We start from the raw sequence: 20,748 nt of genomic DNA, 5'->3' as shown, positions 1-20,748 counted from the left end.
TATATATATATATATATATATATATATATATATATATACACACACACACACACAGTACTGTGCAAAAGTTTTAGGCAGGACACCTGCCTAAAACGTTTGCACAGTACTGTATATTTTTATTATATTATGTATGTACAGGATATACTGTCTGTATATATTTTCCCCAAGTGGAAGCTTCCATGATCCTAATAAATTTAATAATTAAAAAAAATATAAATACAGTACGGTGCAAACGTTTTAGGCAGGACACCTGCCTAAAACGTTTGCACAGTACTGTATATTTTTATTATATTATGTATATACAGGATATACTGTCTGTATATATTTCCCCAAGTGGAAGCTTCCATGATCCTAATAAATTCAATAATTAAAAAAAAAAAAAAAAAATGCTCTAGAGGAGATCTGCATGGAGGAATGGGCCAAAATACCAGCAAGAGTGTGTGAAAAGCTTGTGAAGAGTTACAGAAAACGTTTGGCCTCAGTTATTGCCAACAAAGGGTACATAACAAAGTATTGAGATGAACTTTTGGTATTGACCAAATACTTATTTTCCACCATGATTTGCAAATAAATTCTTTAAAAATTAAACAATGTGATTTTCTGTTTTTTTTCCCCACATTCTGTCTCTCATGGTTGAGGTTTACCCATGTTGACAATTACAGGCCTCTGTAATATTTTCAAGCGGGAGAACTTGCACAATTAGTGGTTGACTAAATATTTATTTGCTCCACTTATGATTCTGTGTGTATATATATATATATATATATATATATATATATATATATATATATATATATATATATATATATATATATATATATATATATATATATACACACACATATATATACATATATACATATATATACATATATATATATATATACATACATATATATATGTGTGTGTATATATATATATATATATATATATATATATACACACACACACACACACACACACACACACACACACACAGAATCATAAGAGTTTCATGACGTGACGAGATTTTGTAATGGAAAAAAGATGAGAAAAAGCCCAATTACATATTAACAGTACACGCAGTTGTCGAACGTTCTCGGGTTGCCTTTTTTTCTTTCTTTTGCCTTTTTCTCGTCACGTTACGTGACGTTGTGTGTGCTTGTGTGACGTCACGTCGCCGCCCGCTCGTCCGACTCACACTTGCCTTCGATAGTGTTTCTACCACCTGCGGATCAAAACTGAGGCTGTGAAGCTGAAAGTCTGAAATAATGAAGTCTCCATCACTTCTTATCCAGGTGGCCATCGTGCTTGGCCTTTGGGCTCTTCAAGGTGAGTCTAAATTACTCAGTCAAACTGTAATTAGGGCTATCCAGCAATCTGTAGGACAATTCATATTCAACTTGTGCTGTTGGATCCCAGTTGGTGAGCATTTAGCTCAATAATATTGCAAAATAACGCAGAGGAAATTTCTATTTTCACTATTTGGAATTATTTGAATTCTTGAATATATTGTTGCCGAGCCGTATACTGGTTGAGTGTTTATTTTATAATGGAAACGTCTACCTTTACTTTGGGGTCTTTGTTGTCCTCTGGCGCCTTCCAGAGGGCAGCGCTTGAAATAGCAACAAAGATCCCAAAGGGCGTTGACAAGTAGTTGAAATGAAAATGTTAAATAAATGTTCGCTAAAAAAGCAAACTTGTGTTATGTACTCACATTTACATGTTTACTTGTATGCATTATGGAGTCTTTTATGTATGATCACTCAAAGCAACCATGCATTCACATGATTAGTTTTATACTTACATTGTTTATTACATAGTTACTTCACAGTCTGGTTAGTTTTAACACAAACCATTTGGCGTCATAAAAGTAACCCCAGTTATCTCAAACCTTTAAAAAACAGTAGCAACCCCCACCCCCTTCTTATTCTCCCCAAAGCCTTTGAGTGATCATCAAAGTCACCGACAACCAGGGGTGAAAGTGGCTAGAATTTCTTAGCCAGAACTCCCTGACATCTAGACAACTTCCCTGAGCGAAATACGGGCAGCGCCATCTTGGAAAATGTCTGCTCTGAACTTCCGGTTTAGAAAGAACAACATAAATAGCTATACTGCACGAATGCTATTTTTAGTACGTGACGTCTCCATCGTAACGCGGAAGTGGGACGTTATGGACACGCCTTCGCAAACAAACCATGTTATTTCTGCTTGTTTTCTCCGATAATCTTTCAAAAAAGAACATTCCGATCAAACGCTGTTGCTATGGACCTTGTAGAAACGACTCTAAACATGACAACATATGAAGGATGTTTTCTTTATACGTTTCCCGAAACCAAAAACTGAGAGGAAAAAATGCGAAGAATGGATCAAATGCGCGGACATCCAAAAGACCAGTTTAACGCCATAAAGGTTCACATTTCATATGCAGTAAACATTTTGTTGGGGGCCATGGTCCTTCAGAGGACGAAGAGGTAAGCCATTTTGATATTTTTACATTTTTTAGCGTGGTGTTTTGCCATGCTGCTTCTGTCTGACAAGAATGACCAGAAAAAAATTAAAATGGTATCTGACTGCCACTGCTACCTTTTCTGTTGTAAAAAAAATCAACTTTAGTAAGGGGGAAGTGTAAATGATAGAATTATGATTTATTATTAATGAAAAAATTGAAATTGTTCGTTGGCTGTCACTGAGTAGCATTTGCGATCGCTACACAAAAATAGCAATGTAAATTGCCCCCAAGAACGGTCACAGACACAAGACAACCAGAGGATATATAATATATAAGAAAGACAGGGCATATGGTGGCATATGGTAAAGGATAGATTGTTGAAACAGGTGAATGTCATTGTCAGTGGCGTAAGGCAGTCCACACAAGAAAAAGGTGTCGATAAAAAAGCTAACTCTGGACCAGGTCTGCTCTTTTTCAGCCCTCGACACTCAAAGCCATCTCTTTAACTGAACATTTGTATTCCTTCCACATCTTTACCAGTGAATTTGGCACCAGGGACATCATTTTCAGACAGAGTTAATAGGTTTAGCTCAGTAAACATCTTGGTCGTACACTAATTCCTTTCATTTACCATTGGAGACAAACAGTAGGTTTATCCGCCTGGCCACAATTGCTAACGTCATGAATATTAATGAGCAAAAGTGACGTGTTGTTTGCGGTACGTCATTGCGGTTGAAGTGAGCAGTGTATTGACTACGTTAAAACTGCAAAATCAAACCAGAGGAACCCACGGAATCTCCAAAAATGGATTCAGCACGACAGAGATGAAACTCCAGGACTTTCTGTGTTGTGCGTTTGTTCTTATCACTTCGTTGATCGTTCGTGGACAGAATTATAACAACCTGTCAGCCTGTGTTGACGTGAGGTGTAGATTGATACGCCGGCCACTTGAGTGACCAAAATGAGGTGAAATTACAAATAATATTACATTTGCCTTATGCAGAAGGGCTGACACGGATTTTGTTGCTACAAGGAAATAGTACAAGATATGTGTATATAAACAAAAATAGTATATATTTTTTTAATTGCAGATATTGATCGCAATAAAACATTTGGACGACATGATTCCCTTGCTTGTTTGATTTAAAACAATTGATGCATGTGCAAAACAGGTCAATAAATCAGAATTTATTGAATTATTAGAAAAATGGCATACGAGAATGTGATATTAGACAACAGAGCTCCGGAGCAAATCCAATCCGGCCTCCAACTGGGTTTTCTCCCGCTCTCCTCAGTAATTCCAGCTCCAATAGCGTATCCTAAAGTTGCTGCAGTTAAATAGCTCCTAGTTGGATCTCGGGATCCAGCTGACGGTCCGCCGCGAGGCGAGGTACCGTCTCCCAGCTGCCCCTGGGCAGTACGCACGAAGTCTCGATATATGTCCATCATCGTACAGTAAGTGTTGTTGTGAGGCACATCAACTTGTCTTCCCTTGCCTACCTGCGTTTTCCACCTGTAAACAAATGGACAAAAAACTTGTAACACTTGCATTTATGCGTTGACATAATTGTGCCATGCTACACGTACTAATTAGCCTCCTAACCTCCTAAAACCAAAGAAGTGCAAGAAAACAAAAGATCTTACACATGCATTAGGCTACTGTATTACACTTACTGTAACAAGGCATACATGAGAAACTGATTCCCATTCAAAATTGTATATTAAAGTAACATACATGAACAAAATAAGTAACAAATGTAACATTATGAACAGTGAAATGGAATATATTTTGAAGATAAAACGAACATGACTTATATGAAAAGGAAATGAGTAGCCTAACATAGGTAAATGAACAAAATAAGTCCAAAGTGCACATAAACTATACTGCCAAATCCATAACATTTGAGACAAATATTTCTGAACCTCATTGCAGAAAAAAAATGTTTAAACCTCATTGTGTTCAATCTCACTGTAGTTATGTTTTGCCACAAGAACTGCATGAAATGCTTAATGTATCATTAATTATGCAATGATGTTTAAATAGCATTATTATGTGAATTAGAATCATATTTTGAGATGATTCCACTATATACAAAAATTTGGCAAGGCGTAGATGACGAGAAATTAGTCTTTTAATCTGCAATTTAGCCCCTGCCTGTCATTATAGAACTCTTGCGTCCCCAGCTGGATAATGATGTCGGCAGGGTCATGATTTCATCTGATTTAGAATTCAGCCCATTGAGGGGGAATTTTTCATAACGAGGAAAATGTGACGAAGAGAGCAGCAAAATATTGTTTCAATCTCTCTACTCCAATATTTTTACAGGATATTCTTTTTATCTAAGTATTTTTCCCTAATTGCTAAAGGGTATGGTCATGACAAAAAACAGTCTTGTGCTAAATGGAAAATTAAATATTAAAAATGCATTTATTCAGTGCAACATGGAAAATTACTCCATGATTGTCAAAACTGTCGACTTGCACCTCCCGAGCGATATTTATCCAAACGGAGTTAGTCTGGCTTTTGTCATTTCCCTGCCCTGGCTTCGGAGAGCGTAAACAAACCAGGAGGCGTGTCAGTCCGGCTTTTGTCATTTCCCTGCCCTGGCTTCGGAGAGCGTAAACAAACCAGGAGGCGTTGCAGCTAGCTGACATGCTAACCCGAACCGAGCAGCGTTTCAAAGTCCTATTCTCGCCTTTCGGAGCGAAAAAAATCACACAAAACTACTCCGGATCATTTCACACGACGGCGGGGTTGTCGATTGTCTTCACTGATCGGCAACCCTCCCAGAGGCGAGCAAATTTGATCTCGTTGTTCCCCTGCTGCGGGAAGGAGAGCTCGTTTGCCGGGGGATCAGCTGGAGAATGACCGCCGGACAAACCAGCCGACGTTGGAGGAGAGCGTAGCTGCATGACCCTAATCTGAGGATAGTGGTCTATTGCTGGGCACACAAAGAGGGCAATAAGCCGAATATAGCGCCCTCCCGTCGGGCACGCGAAGAGGACCGAAGGGGGTGTGCGACAAGATGCCGTTCGTCGGCTGAGTGGCATTCTCTGTGGACAAAGAGCATTGTCAGCCACAAAATGCAAGCTATCTCCGTATTGAAACGTGTGCAATGATCCCAGTATTTGACATCATAGAAAACACGGTTTACTCACTTCCTCGCAAGTCCAATGGTCCCACAGTTGTCGGGCTTCTTTTGCCCATTGCAGTGAACAAGAATCTTTTGGAAATCCAAAAAGCCTCACACCACTCTCCCTTGTGCAGCAACAAAACCCTACAGCACATTTGGCTGGCGTGGGAGAAAAATAAACAAATAATCAGCTGAATCTGCAGTCCATCTGCATGCTATAAAGCAAGTATTGTGTGATGCGACCTGGGTGATGTCACATTTGCATTCGACCTCAACCCGAGACTGGAGCCTGGAAATCAATCATTTTCATGGCGCGGGATTAAAAAATTGAATAAATAAAATGATCGCTTCCTCACACATCCAGGCGGTCTATTTCATTAAGGAGCATAAAATGCCGCGTGAAATATGAAATAAACATGCTTTTTGCTGTCATAGGCACTTTAAAGCTTTTGCTTATTGTTTGACTGCACCCTGAGATTGTTTTTGTGTGTCGACTCAGTTTTTTTCTCAAAGCCTCCAGCAAAGAAAACGAACGCGCGGCGTTGTGGGTGCGAGGTCATAAGACAACGCTAACACTTGCTTTTTGTTGTTGCATTAGGAGTTCTTAGTAAGGAGGAGTCGTGTCCGTCAGGATGGCTGGAGTTCAAAGACTCTTGTTACTACTACTGCCCCAAGGATCAGGGTAAGAAATCGTGGAATGAAGCCAGAAACCGCTGCGATGCCAAGGGGGGGCACCTAGTCATCATCCGGAGCATCGAAGAGAGGGTAAGTAAGCCTCACCCCTCTTTTTTTCCCCCTCTCTAGTAAGAAATTGTGCATGGTACCATTTCTTGTAGAATTGGCTGCAATCAAAATATTCTGGTAAATCCTGGTGGATCGGCCTGACGTACAGGGCAGTTGAGAATGAGTGGAAGTGGATCGACGAAACTCCTTTGAGCGAATGCCTATCGTAAGTTCAGTGGTATGAAAAAGTATCTGAACATTTTGGAATTTCTCACATTACTGCATAAAATCACCATCAAATATAATCTGATCTTTGTCAGAATCACACAGATGCTTTAACTAAAACCACCCAAACATTTTATAGGTTTTCATATTTTAATGAGGATGGCATGCAAACAATGGCAGAAGGGGGAAAAATAAGTAAGTGAACCCTCTGCCTAAAGGCCGAGTTATGCTTCCGCGTCAGACCTGCACCGTCAAGGAAGACCCGATTTACGACCCTCCGCCGTAGCCTCCCTGGCTCCTTTTTTTCTGACTTCGCGTTGCGTCAACGCGTGCGACGTGGTGGAGATGGACTGTGATTGGTCCGCTCAGAGTGTTGTTTCCGGTTCAGCATGAAATCACCGCCATTTGTCAAGCATGATTGTTCTACACGCAAAAATGGACCGAGCTGACGGGAGTATCAACGAAGAGCAAGTACGACAACTTCCACAATGTCTCGTCAAGACATTATGAAGATTGCCAAATGGCAAGCAATTCGTGGGAGGAGAATTCTGAAAATACGGGGCCTGAGGTTAGCCAGCGATTGAATAAAAAAATGGAAGAACCACCGAGACAAGTATGTGTGTTCGGAATCGAACGGCCACACGAAGTGGTGACCCAGTTGGCCAAAAACTGCCAGCTTTTTAATCACTTTATGTCATATTTTTGGTTGGTGCACTTCATCATTTATTGTGTACATATGTTTGCTGTGAGTCTGTGACTTACAGTTGTGGTCAAAAGTTTACATACACTTGTGAAGAACATAATGTCATGCTCTCTTGAGTTTCCAGTTATTTCTACAACTCTTAATTTTTTTCCGAAAGAGTGATTGGAACAGATACTTCTTTGTCACAAAAAACATTCATGAAGTTTGGTTCTTTTATGACTTTGTTATGGGTTAACAGAAAAAGTGATCAAATCTGCTGGGTCAAAAATACACATACATGGATCTGAAAAAGCGAATCATTGACTTGAACAAGTCAGGAAAGTCACTTGGAGCCATTTCAAAGAAGCTGCAGGTCCCAAGAGCAACAGTGCAAACATTTGTAAGTATAAAGTGCATGGCACTGTTTTGTCACTGCCACGATCAGGAAGAAAACGCAAGCTATCACCTGCTGCTGAGAGAAAATTGGTCAGGATGGTGAAGATTCAACCGAGAATCACCAAAAAGCAGATCTGCCAAGAATTAGAAGCTGCTGGAACACAGCTGTCAGTGTCCACAGTCAAGCGTGTTTTGCATCTCCATGGACTGAGAGGCTGCCGTGCAAGAAGGAACCCCTTGCTCCAAAAGCGGCACCTTAAGGCTCGACTGAAGTTTGCTGCTGATTACATGGACAAAGATAAGACCTTCTGGAGGAAAGTTCTGTGGTCAGACGAAACAAAAATCGAGCTGTTTGCCCACAATGCCCAGCAATATGTTTGGAGGAGAAAAGGTGAGGCCTTTAACCCCAAGTACACCATGCCTACCGTCAAGCACGGTGGTGGTAGTATTATGCTGTGGGGCTGTTTTGCTGCCAATGGAACTGGTGCTTTACAGAGAGTAAATGGGATAATGAAGAAGGAGGATTACCCTCAAATTCTTCAAGATAACGGAGGTACATTCAAGGTAATGGAATGGCTAAATCAGGCTAGAATTAAGGTTTTCGAATGGCCTTCCCGAAGTCCTGACTTAAACCCCATTGAGAACTTGTGGACAATGCTGAAGAAATAGGTCCATGTCAGAAAGCCATCAAATTTAACTGAACTGCACCAATTCTGTCAAGAGGAGTGGTCAAAGATTCAACCAGAAGCTTGCCAGAAGCTTGTGGATGGCTTCCAAAAGCACCTAATTGAAGTGAAAATGGCCAAGGGACATGTTACCAAATATTAGCGCTGCTGTATGTATATTTTTGACCCAGCAGATTTGATCACTTTTTTCTGTTCACCCATAATAAAGTCATAAAAGAACCAAACTCCGTGAATGTTTTTTGTGACAAAGAAGTATCTGTTCCAATCACTCTATCAGAGAAAAATCAGAGTTGTAGAAATAACTGGAAACTCAAGAGAGCCATGACATTATGTTCTTCACAAGTGTATGTAAACTTTTGACCACAACTGTAGTCCTACTGCGAATATGTACTATCTATTGATTGATTAATTGTGATACCAAAATTAAAGCAATAATTTAAGATCATCGCACGCCTACCTTCTAAATTACTGCAGCTGAGGTGACACAGGTGTACCACACAGTAAAACGTGGCCAGAGCTACAATAGTGTTGACTGTGGACACAGGCTCAATCAGAAGATTTTTATGTGATTCTAAAATGGTGAAGAAAATGACTGGGGAGAACAAAGCAAGAGGCATTGTTGAAACAAGTCCTGGGTTCAAAGGCAGTGTGTGATGTGCTCCAGATCTTAACGTCACCCATCCCATTCTCTATACAGACCGATGCCTCGAATAAATTGAGCAGGAAGATCTTTCCCCTTACTGTCCAGTACTTCAGTCCAGAGTCTGAGGTCACCAACTGGACTTCATAGAGAATGCAGACGAGTCAGCTGCTGGATTTGTAGTTCTCCTGCAACATTCCCTTAAGAAATTTGGCTTGTCAATGAATCACGAGACGGGATTCAGTGCCAACAACACAAATGTTAAATACGATATCCATAACTTCGTTTTCACTAACCTGCAGAAAAAACAAAACAGTCTGCTGCAAGGAAACTGCCATGCCCACATAGTGCACAATATACAGTTTTCGCATCTCAAAATACATCATTTCTATGCATTTTAGGAGTTTTGGGGGTGCCCCTATTTTTCGCCCGTAAGGCTTTGGGCGCGACGGGGGCGTCCCTTATTTCGTTTTCTGAAAAGTGGCAACCCTATATGTATCTGAACTCTAATGCAAATAAAGGTCGCTTAAAAGTTGGTGTTAGCATCCGGAAAAGTTGGCAGTGTTATGTCCCTATGCAAACCAAAGCATGGCAGTGAAGTCAGGTTGACTTTATTTGGCAGGCATTGGCATCCAGGAGTGCCTGACAAATGGGGTGGAGAAGAAAATTGTGCTGAAATTTTTTGGAGAAGTGGGTACTGGAATGACTACAGATGCCACATGCGTACAGGCTACATCTGCAAGCGCTGCCGAGGTGAGTCCACACATTGTTGATTGTTGCCGCCTTCTGTTAGCACATAGCAACAATGTACGACTTGGTAAGGGTCGGTCCCTGATATACTGGGTAGTGAGGTTGCAAGTTGTCAGCGCCAGGCCCGGAGCGGCTAATCGGGAGGATCGGGACGAATCCCGGTAAGCCGGCCACCTAAGAGGGCCCGTGTTCTGTCATATTTTTCACCCTTACAATGTTTTGCTCGCAAAGCTTATGTGGCAGCGAATACACCCTGTTTTCCATTCAGTTGGAATCTCAATGTTATCCAAAAGGAACTAAATAAACAAATTACATCATAAACATGTGCAACACAAAAATGGCATAAATTAATGCTAAACAACACGGCGAAGGCATTAACAGTGAGAGAGCGCAGTTATTGTGTGCAGCTAACATAGCATTATATGTCTGAGGAGAACTTTTCTACATGTCCGTCCATGATCAAACGTATGCAAATATTTCTTTAAAGAAAGTTTGTAATGTCGCTCCGGGTTACGCACATTTTTAATACTATTATAATTTTTTGTTTGGTATTTATTCATGACAGTGAGTCTTACATGCTGTTACCGCTGTCCCTGTGGGCCATCTTTAAAAAAAGTATATATATGGCGGAAAACAGACAAGCCTAAAAGAGCAGTTTCTGCTCTTGCACCCATTTTCAAAATAAACTGCTGTATTTTCAGCCAAAAGTACTCTTGTGTCTGTTAGAACAATATGTCTACATGCTGCCATTGCAGAGTCATGGCACATTAATCCTCCGAACTACTTTTAATTTGTCCATTTTACCCTGGAGTCCCTCGTTTACAGATATGCGCAATCGCTTTTGTTTCAACCCAGCCATAAAAAGAAGTATAGAATAAGTAATTCATTATTCAAAATGTCATTTTTAGCTTAGAATAATTAATCAATGGCTAATATTTCTGTCAGAACTGGACTACAGGCAGGACCCAGATGGAGAGTTTTCCTGGTTAACAAAAATGATTTATTCAACAATGTCTCTCTCAAGGCAAAAACAAACAAGGCCGGTTCTTCAACAAAAAGTTACTTCACCAAGGAAGGCAAAAACGTTATCAAAAACACAAAGTAGCAAACAAACTCAGAAATGCTTACAAAAGATTCAAGATCAGATTTTCTTCTATGGCTGTGGTCAAGAAGTGAGCTGTGGCCTATACTACGAAGCCGGTTTTCTGGCTTAGCAGGATAACTTCGAGAGTAACTTCATCACGTGCGACCTGAGTTCGCAGCTAAGCGAGACTACGAAAGGTGGATATGTTGGAACCGAGAAGTGTTGCCATGGCAACACACGCCACATGCCAAACCTGGTCGTCTCAGAGTTAGATCTTGCTTAACCCCAGGATTCCAATTAACCACGCTCTGTTTAAACAGCACTTCTCCGCGGACGTGTACTCCTGACAATGACAGCGTACCTGGACGACCCATACGACATTGGCGCGGCTTGTGAGGGGCTCTCTAAGGAGGGCACGGGTTTTTGGAGACCGCCAGAATCCACTGGCGTACCCGGAAGATGTTCTCCATGAAAGATTTAGATTTTCAGCTGAGGGAATTTGTTACCTGTGCCAGTTGATCGAGGCGGACGCCACTAATGTAACCTGCCGAAGTCAGGCCCTCACAACCGTGCAGATTGTGTGCCTGTCCGTGCGCTCTTTCGGGCTTCGGGCCTGCAAATCAAGTTAATTGATCGGGCCGGGACGGGTTGGATTTTTTAGGCCCAAACTACAAAAAAAAAGGACATATGTATTCATAGAGTCAATGGGACTAAACATACAATCATCCTGCTTCATGTGATGATGCGGGATGAATTATTTCTTACAGTTAACGTACCAAATCTTATTTTATCATCCTGACAGCAGGCTTTATTTCTTTTCATGGACATAAGTAAACTGGCATATTGACGCATTCACAAATCACACGATCCGTAAAATCGCTGTCAACAGACCCGTCGCGCTTCGACATGAGGGTGGATTTTAGTTCCTCATAACTCCACATGATTATCACGCATTCCTCCTCCGTGAAATAAGGTGCCCGTGCCATCGTCACAATTAGTGTTTGACTCTGGTCTCCGCCCCCTTTTATGTGAACGCGCAGTAACTCTTGACTGCGTTGACACAGGTTCGACTAATCAACCTCATAATCAGCGTTGTAGCACCCATTTACCACAAACTGGACAACCAGGTTTTGTCAACTCCGGTTACCCGCTGGTAAACTGGATTACTTCTGTGGAGGTTGAACTCCATTCGTAGTATAGGCCACTGGGGTGACACGACTGTAGACGATGAGACTCCGACACAAAACAAAGGGGAGCTTGACTATATAGCACTCACAGAAGGTAATGGGGAACAGGTGGAAACAATAGGTTATGAGGTGACATGAGGAAGGGCAAGTGCTCTGAAACAAGGAGGGTGAGACTTACAAAATAAAGCAGGAAATGACCATGACACGACAGGACCTCACCACTGTGTGACAATTTCGTTAAAAAAAAAAAAAAACGACAAAAAAATTATTGACTCACATATTTTAAACTTTTAAACAAATTACGTGACAATGAAAAAGACTGGTGTCTGTAAATAAGTCACGGATATCTACCTCATAACTATCGATTAACTGTATTTTTCTTGTTACTGTCGCATTTTCCCCGATATGTTAGATGATACTAAATAATAGATCCAAACAAAGAAAAATTGAAAAAAAAGATAAACGTTTAAAAGGGTAAATATATGAAAAAGAAAATCTTGACCACTCCTTGATGTCTGCGATTTCTGCATCACGACCCTTGATATATTACCATGTTTCACCCATAAAATCCCCACAAAATCCGGCTGTGACCATTCACAGCTGTGTCTTGACACTTGGTGATACATGCTACGAGGTAAAGAGGTAAGTACGCGTTAATACCTCATTAAAATCATGGCGTCTTGAATTACGCCCTTGCGTGCTCTCACCTCCAGTTAGGGTTTTGCTGTTTTTTTTTTTTTTTTTTTTTTTAAATGCCCTCCTGTTCAAAAATTTTCTTGTCCCATAAAATTGAGATTTTAAGCTTTCCAATGATGTATCACACATGCAAATAGGACAGTTTTGAAATGTGGCCAAATTGGGGGTCACAGAGCGGAACTTCAAGACCTGAGTGTTTTCCGCCATATATTGTATTTTTTTTTTTCCAGACGCATCCTGATGTGTGCGGTTGAAAGATAAAACATTCAGTCGCCAAATTAGCTACAAAGTCGGAGCTCTGATCATGGATAAAAAGCGCAAGGCTGAAGTAAAAAAAACAAGAAGAATTAAAAAGAGAAAAGCACTCGTAAAAGAAGCTGAGAAATAGCAAAATGTTTAATGCAACGAGCTCGCGGCCTCAAACAAAAGAAGATTACAACAAAAGGGACAAGGGAGATGCAGCAGCAAACAACGTCTGTCATGACTATGAGCACACACAGGTGCATAGCAGGCGGGTAGGATTGCCATGTTCATTGAGTGAATATGAGAATTATTATCATCAGTTAGGTGGCGTCCTTAAAGTGCCATAAAATTGACTTGAATTGTTTAGAATGCTTTGTAAAAAAAGAAAAAGGGGTAGGGGGTTCTGTTATGTTTCTGCCCTGGAAACTACACTACCGTTCAAAAGCTTTTGAACGGTAGTGTACATAATGAAAATCCCATATGACACAGTTTGGGGTTGCTTAGACCCCAAACATTTGATCAGTAGTGTATGTGTCTAAGTATTTTACATCTTTTTGTGTGTTTAAGGGGAAAAGCTATTTGAACGAAATTTAATAAGTTAAGTTAAAAGTTAATAAGTCCTGCTTTGTGGAAGCTAACCTATACTTATAGCTTGTAGCTCAAGTGAAATGTGGCGTCTACATGGTATTTGTATACCGGTGTGTATTTTGCAGTTGTCTTGAATGCATCTGGCGGAAAACTCTCAGGTGACTTGAAGTTCCGCTCTAAGACACCCAATTTGGCCAGCTTTCACAACTGTCCAATATGCATGTGTGATACATCATTGAAAAATTTAAAATCTGATTTTTCTGGGGGAAGAAAATCTTTGAACAGGAGGGCATTTAAAAAAAATTTAAGATGTTTTTTAAACAACAAAACTAGGGCTGTCAAACGATTAAAATGTTTAATCGAGTTAATTACAGCTTAAAAATTAATTAATCGTAATTAATCGCAATTCAAACCATCTATATAATATGCCATATTTTTCTCTAAATTATTGTTGGAATGGAAAGATAAGACGCAAGATGGATATATATTTTCAACATGCGGTACATAAGGACTGTATTTGTTTATTATAACAATAAATCAGTTCTAAATCAGTTATAGAAATTTTATATTAAAACCCCTCTTAATATTTTCGTTTTAATAAAATTTGTTAAATTTTCAATCAAAAAATAAACTAGTAGCCCGCCATTGTTGATGGCAATAATTACTTACACTATAAAATCAGTCGCACCCAAACGCCAGCAGAGGGCAGCAAAACTCCGCAAAACACAATTAACAGGTGGGCCTTTCACTCTAGTGACATTTAAATATGTCTGAGCTGGGCAAGTGCGTTAATTGCGTCAAATATTTTAACGTGATTAATTAAAAAAATTAATTAACGCCAGTTAACGCGATAATTTTGACAGCCCTAAACAAAACCCTATCTGGAGGTGAGAGCGCCGCGAGAGCAGAATTAAAGACGCTATGATTTTAACGTGATATCGCGTACTTATCTTGTTTCGGTCCAAAAACTCCATGTAGCATGTATCACTGAGTGTCAAGACACAGCTGTGAAAGGTCACAGCCGGATTTTGTGGGGATTTTATGGGTGAAACATGGTAATGTATCAAGGGTCGTGATGCAGAAATCGCAGACATCAAGGAGTGGTCGAGATTTTCTTTTTCATATATTTACCCTTTTAAACGTTTTTTTCCCCCAATTTTTCTATGCTTGGATGGATTATTTTTCATCTAACATATCGGAGAAAATGCGACAGTAACAAAAAAATTAGAATTAAACGATAGTGATGAGGTAGATATCTGGGACTTTTTTCCAGTCGCCATTTTTTTCATTGTGACATAATTTGTTTAAAAGTTTAAAATATGTGAGTGAATAATTTCTTAAAGTCGTTTTTTTTAAAAAAAATTTTAAGCAAAATATGAGACATCAATTAATGATTCTAAGCTAAAAACGACGGACATTTTGAATAATAAATATAATTACCTTCGTTTCACGGCTGGGTTGAAACAAAAGTCATTCCGCGACGTCTGTAAACGGGGGTAAAACGGACAAATTAAAAATTGTGTGGGGGCTTAATGCGCCATGAATCTGCTATGGCAGCATATAGACATACTGTTCTATCAAACACAACAGCTGTTTTGGCTTTAAATACAGCAGTTTCTTTTAAAGAGGAGTGCAAGAGCAGAAACAGCTTTTTCAGTCTTGTCTGTGTTTTCCGCCATGTTTTTTTGTTTGTCAGTTTCACAACCTTAAACTAATGACTTCATATAACAACAAGAAAAGAATAAGCCTTGTGTTTTATTGGAAGACATTCAATGTTTGCTAGCTGTCAGGCAGTGCACAAGGAAACGCACTGTTTTGGGCAGTACACTCCTATATATTTTTGTATTTTTTAAGAGCAACAAAAGTAACAAAATTCGCATTTCGAAAAGAAACAAAAATATACACATTTTATCCTCTGCAACACTCCCAGAAAAAGAGGAAGTACTGTAACAAATTTGGGACTTTTATTTTTTATTTTTTTTCGGTATCGGGTCGGGACTCCTTATCAGCAGATTCTCAAAATCAGGTGACTCGGACTCTGGTGACAAAATATGCAATCGGGATATCCCTATTTTAAATAATATAAAGTGGGCTGGTCTGAGGCATGAAATTCATGGGCTGAAAAGCTTGAATGTGGTCCACTGATGGAGCACATGATCCAATATGAACCTTTTGGAATTTCTCACATTTCTGCATAAAATCACCATCAAATGTGATCTGATCTTTGTCAAAATCACACAGATGTAAATACAGTGTCTTCTTTAACTAAAACCACCCAAACATTTTTAGGTTTTCATATTTTAATGAGATTAGCATGCAAGCAATGACAGAAGGGGGAAAAATAAGTAAGTGAACCCTCCGCCTAAGGAGACTTAAAGAGCAATTGAAACCAATTTTTACCAAACAATTTAGGTCAGGTGTGTGCCCAATTACTTATGAGTGTTTTAAAGCTGCCCTGCACACTATAAAACGCACACCTGGTAAGAATTGTCTTGATGAGAAGCATTGTCTGATGTGCATCATGGCTCAGTCAAAAGAGCTGAAGACCTGCGATCAAGGATTGTTGATTTGTATGAAGCTGGGAAAGAATACAAAACCATTTATAAAAGTCAGGGTGTTTATCAATGGACAGTCAGAGAAGTTGTCAACAAATGGAGAGAGTTTGGCACTGTTTCCTCTCTCCCAAGGAGGGGCTGTCCACCAAAGATAATGCCAAGAGTTCAGCGCAGAATACTAAGAGAGGTAAAAAAGAACCCTAGAGTGTCTGCTAAAGACTTAGAGAAATCACTGGCACAGTCCAATATCTCTGTGCACACCTTAACTATATTTAAAACTATGGCCAAAAATGGTGTTCATGTGAGGACTCCACGAAGGAAGCCACTGCTGTCTAAAAAAAAAAAAAAAAAAAAAAAAAAACCTTGCCGATTAATGTTCGCAAAAAGGTACTTGGACACTCCACAGAAGTGTTGGCAAAATATTTTGTGGACTGATTAAACCAAAGTTGAATTGTTTGGGAGTAACACACAATGTCATGTGTGGAGGAAAACTGGAACAGCTTACCAACATCAACAGTTCATCCCCACCGTGAAGAATGGTCATGATTTGGATTTTAATTGGAGCTGTTTTGCTTCTTCAGGGCCTGGACAGCTTGCAATCATTAATGGAAGAATGGATTCAAAAGTTTATCACGATGTTTTGCAGGAAAACCTGAGTCAGTCTGTCAGACAGTTGAAGCTAAAAAGAAAATGGATGCTGTAACAAGACGATGATCCAAAACACAGAAGTAAATCAACTTCAGAATGGTTTCAGAAGAACAAACCAAGTTAAAGTCCAGACTTGAACCCCGTTGAGATACAGTGGCATGACCTAAAGACAGCGATTCATGCCAGACATCCCAGGAATCTGACTGAACTACAGCAGTTTTGTAGAGACCAATGGGCCAAGATCAGTCCTGAATGATGTACCAGACTGATCTGCAGCTACAGGAACTGTCTGCCATTTATTAAATGTGATGGTTCACTTATTTTTCCCATTCAGTCATTGTTTGCATACTATCCTCATTATGTTTTTTTTTTTTTTTTTTTGTTAAAGCAGTTTTTTCATCCGTGTGATTTTGACAAAGATTTGATGGTGATTTTTTGCAGAAATGTGAGAAATTCCAGAAGGTTCAGATACTTTTTTATACCACTGTAGCTGGGAAAATTCATCGCTTCCTAATATGCAATGTGCTCACTCACACTTAAAATCCCCAGTCTTCCTGTGTCCTACCTTGTCTGATGTTTGTTTCAATACCAGATAGCGATGGGAAAATTTACAACAACATCAAAGGCACCTGCAACCTCCAAGTGGATGTGTACCAGGTGAGCATGGCATGGCTTGGCATGTTCTGGAGTTGTTGCCTATAGCTTGTAACGCTTGACTGATGTATCAATTTCATGCTGCCTTTTTGTGTGTGTGCAGGACGTTTCCGAAGTGCTGTTCGAGGAGCGTCTACGGAAAGACCGCGTCATTGTCATCCAAGGAAAAGTGAAGTTGAACCCAACCAAGTAAATGTCCCCTTCCCACGCGTTGTGTAAGGTTCATGGTTAATACAACTCCCTGTTTGTATTGCAGGTTTGTCATCCACCTATCTTTGGGCCACGGTGAAGACACCCCGTTGCGCATCGAAGTTGATTTCACAGATGGGGACCTTGAGTTGGTGACCCGCATCGGTAGTCATGTTGGCGGAAAGTATGTCAACAAGGTCATCGAGAAGGACTGCTTCCCCTTCATAGCCGGAAGCGACTTTGAGGTCATTTTAGGCACACATTTAGGCACATATTTTGAAAAAATTAGACGGTGGGAGCTTTGTCCCATGTCTGTTGCCTGCCGCTTTCTCAGGTGAACTAATGGCACAGTCTTTTTCAGATGACCATCAAGTGCGGTGTCGACATATTCCACTTGACCGTCGGCAAAGACTACGAGGTGAAATACATGAACGATGGCTACAATCTGGAAGATATCTACAGGCTGTTGGTGGAGGGTGACGTAACGGTCACCGCCGTCAGGCTGATTTGAGGCCGTCGGCGCAGTAAAATTGGAGGCGCTCCTACCTGTCATGATGTTGACACCATGACGGCTCTTAACGTAAAATGAACTGTTACGCTTATTTCTGTTTGACGTTACTTCTAATGAATATTTTAGCTTTTGATCAAGACTGACTCTGTAATCCGTCACCTTGTGTAAACAACAGCATACATACAATTTTCAGTTTTCTCATCTTCTAACCATTTTTCTTCAATAAAGGTATACTTTTATTCACAAGGACTGTTAAGGTATACTTTTATTCACAAGGACTGTTAATTGAACATCATGAATACAATGGTGTGCAAATCTGACCAAATCCATATTCAATTGAATATTAAGCGGCTCCCTGTTAAGACGAACATAAAGTTGGTTAGTTTTTTTAAAGTTGTTTTATATGTAGGAATATGTGTTTTAACGATTTGTTAAGAGCATTGTAAAAAAAAAAAAAAAAAGTTAACATTTTATAGCATTTAAGCTAGCGGCCAAGATGAGTTATTTTAATTTATTTTTAAATGAAAGTGCTATTCGGCATAGTTTGGAAACACACACGGGAATTTTATTTTTTATCCGCATTTAATGCTCTTTTGAAAGTGCAACATTAGCAAGCCTTTGTTTACATCTCCTAAAAATTATTCTGCAACGTATGAAATGTTCCTAATCCGATTACTCGATAACAAGTTGATGAATTAGTCGATTACTAAAATAATAGCTGCAGCCCCGACTATTTACATTAGTTGAATATTAACTGAGACGGAGCGTGTGTGTATGACTCGTATCATTATTTACACATACACACCTTCTCTCAACACAAAAGTCACCAGAGAAAAAAAAATACCACAGGCTGTGTTATGAAAATGTTATTTTGAACAGATGTTTACAATTTAAAATTCCAGCAGAGCATTGTAAAAAAGTCATTGATGGAGTTATTTTTTCTGAAGGTTGTCCTACCAAGTATTACGCTGAGGGTGCCAATACTTTTGTCTGGCCCCTTTTGGAGTTTTGTGTAAAATTGTATTTTTAAAAAAATCATTCGGTAACACTTTATAATAACTATCCGTTTTACTAGTTAATAGATCATTAGTAAACTGTTGATAAATGTTTATTGTTGATTTGTGAAGTATTTGTTAACAGTTTGTTAAGCATTTACAGGATGTTCCAATATGGTTGACCTCATTCTAAATGCCCATGCTAGTTCATGGATCTTCATAAAACTACTGTATATACACTTTATGTTGAAGGTCATAAGTTTTATTGGTTAAATATACAAAAAGTAAAACAAATTGTTGGTTCTATGGCAGATTTTCATAAATGTGCAACATCAGCGCTGCCTGCAAAATGCCTTATCAAAATGCCTTTTGAAGTGAACGGCATTTCTTAACCTGAAATGATAGAAATGCCAAACATTACACACAAAAACTTGAAACGTTTCTACACAAACTGTGTTTCAGGTTAAGAACACCCTGTAAATGCTTAACAAACTGTTAACAAATACTTCACAAATCAACAATAAATCATTTATCAACAGTTTACTAATGATCTATTAATTAGTAAAACGGATAGTTATTATAAAGTGTTATCAATCATTCTCTTTTGTGTTTTTTAATAGCAAGCAAAATAAATGAAGATTATTACTACTAAAGCATTTGTAATTGCATTCATTTTCTGGGAAAAATTGAGCATTATCTGACAGAATTGCAGGGGTGCCAATACTTTTGGCCAGCAGTAATTATCTTTAGTTTTTACCGGTTTGTGTCTTGTTCAAAAGTGGTCAAGTTTTAGCCTGTTTCTTACAAGTCTCTTAGAACTAAACACCTCATACTTCTTGACACTCAAGGTAGGTCGCAGTTGTGGAAGATTGCAGCATCGGAGGATATAGGGTATGTTTGATTCTTCTTAAATCTTTGATAGTTTGGGTAACCTTTGTTTCTCATCACATTTCTTGCTACCATTTTGAGTATTTGCAATAAAACTTCTGATGATTCTGTGATCAGGATCAGGCGCCATATCAATATTTTCAGATTTCTACATCCCACTGAAAGGCTTCACAAGTTTTGAATTTTCAGAGTTGGTTCCTGAGGAGAAGAATCTGCTTAATAATTATGGCCACTTTGATATCGGGGATTTATTTCCTTAGGCCACACCTTACCCTGTTACGCATATGCATTACGTCCATTAAGTGAGTTTATACAGCTTGGAGGTGAAAATTATGGATAAAATGATATGATCAAAATTTGCCTAATAATTGTACACACAGTTTACAGTTGATCTTGTGCAACATTTACAGCAGGCTATATAATCCTGTTACTGTAACAGAAAATACATTTGAATTCTATATACAGTGGTACTTCGACATACGATCACTTCGACACACGATCTTTTCAACATCCGAGGTATAATTTGACTCGCCATTCGTTTCTACATCCGACGACATGCTCTTAATACGACATGATAGCACCGCAGACGTACGTATGGCGGATTTTCTTGTGTGAGAAATCAACACAGATTTCAAAAAGGTTGGTACAGGTGGTGAAACAAGGAAAAAGGTGACGCTTACCTTCTAAATGAAGATGCAAATTATAAAAAAATATGAGCGTGGGGTGCGCATCCGTGAACAGGCTCAACAATCCATCTCCACGGTCCTTCGACGACCACCGTTCGCCTGTCTTTATAAATTAACCTGACATTTACTAGTATTATTGTGGTAACATCGCCAAAGA

The 20,748-nt window shown here is 39.3% G+C and overlaps 1 protein-coding gene across 1 annotated transcript; it reads left to right on the top strand.

The window, feature by feature from the left end:
• The first annotated feature begins 1,155 nt into the window (after positions 1-1,155).
• LOC130927005 (uncharacterized) lies at positions 1,156-19,641 on the top strand. The gene is made up of 8 exons (XM_057852443.1): positions 1,156-1,311; positions 6,164-6,330; positions 6,402-6,514; positions 9,540-9,670; positions 17,261-17,325; positions 17,426-17,511; positions 17,579-17,756; positions 17,873-19,641. The coding sequence occupies exons 1-8, from the start codon at positions 1,251-1,253 to the stop codon at positions 18,020-18,022; spliced, it is 951 nt and encodes a 316-aa protein (XP_057708426.1). The 5' UTR covers positions 1,156-1,250; the 3' UTR covers positions 18,023-19,641.
• Positions 19,642-20,748: the final 1,107 nt, after the last annotated feature.

This window comes from Corythoichthys intestinalis, chromosome 12 (assembly GCF_030265065.1).
Source record: "Corythoichthys intestinalis isolate RoL2023-P3 chromosome 12, ASM3026506v1, whole genome shotgun sequence".
Taxonomy (NCBI): Eukaryota; Metazoa; Chordata; class Actinopteri; order Syngnathiformes; family Syngnathidae; genus Corythoichthys; species Corythoichthys intestinalis.
The sequence above is the reverse complement of the archived record's forward strand: the minus strand, read 5'-3'. Positions and strand labels throughout refer to the sequence as shown.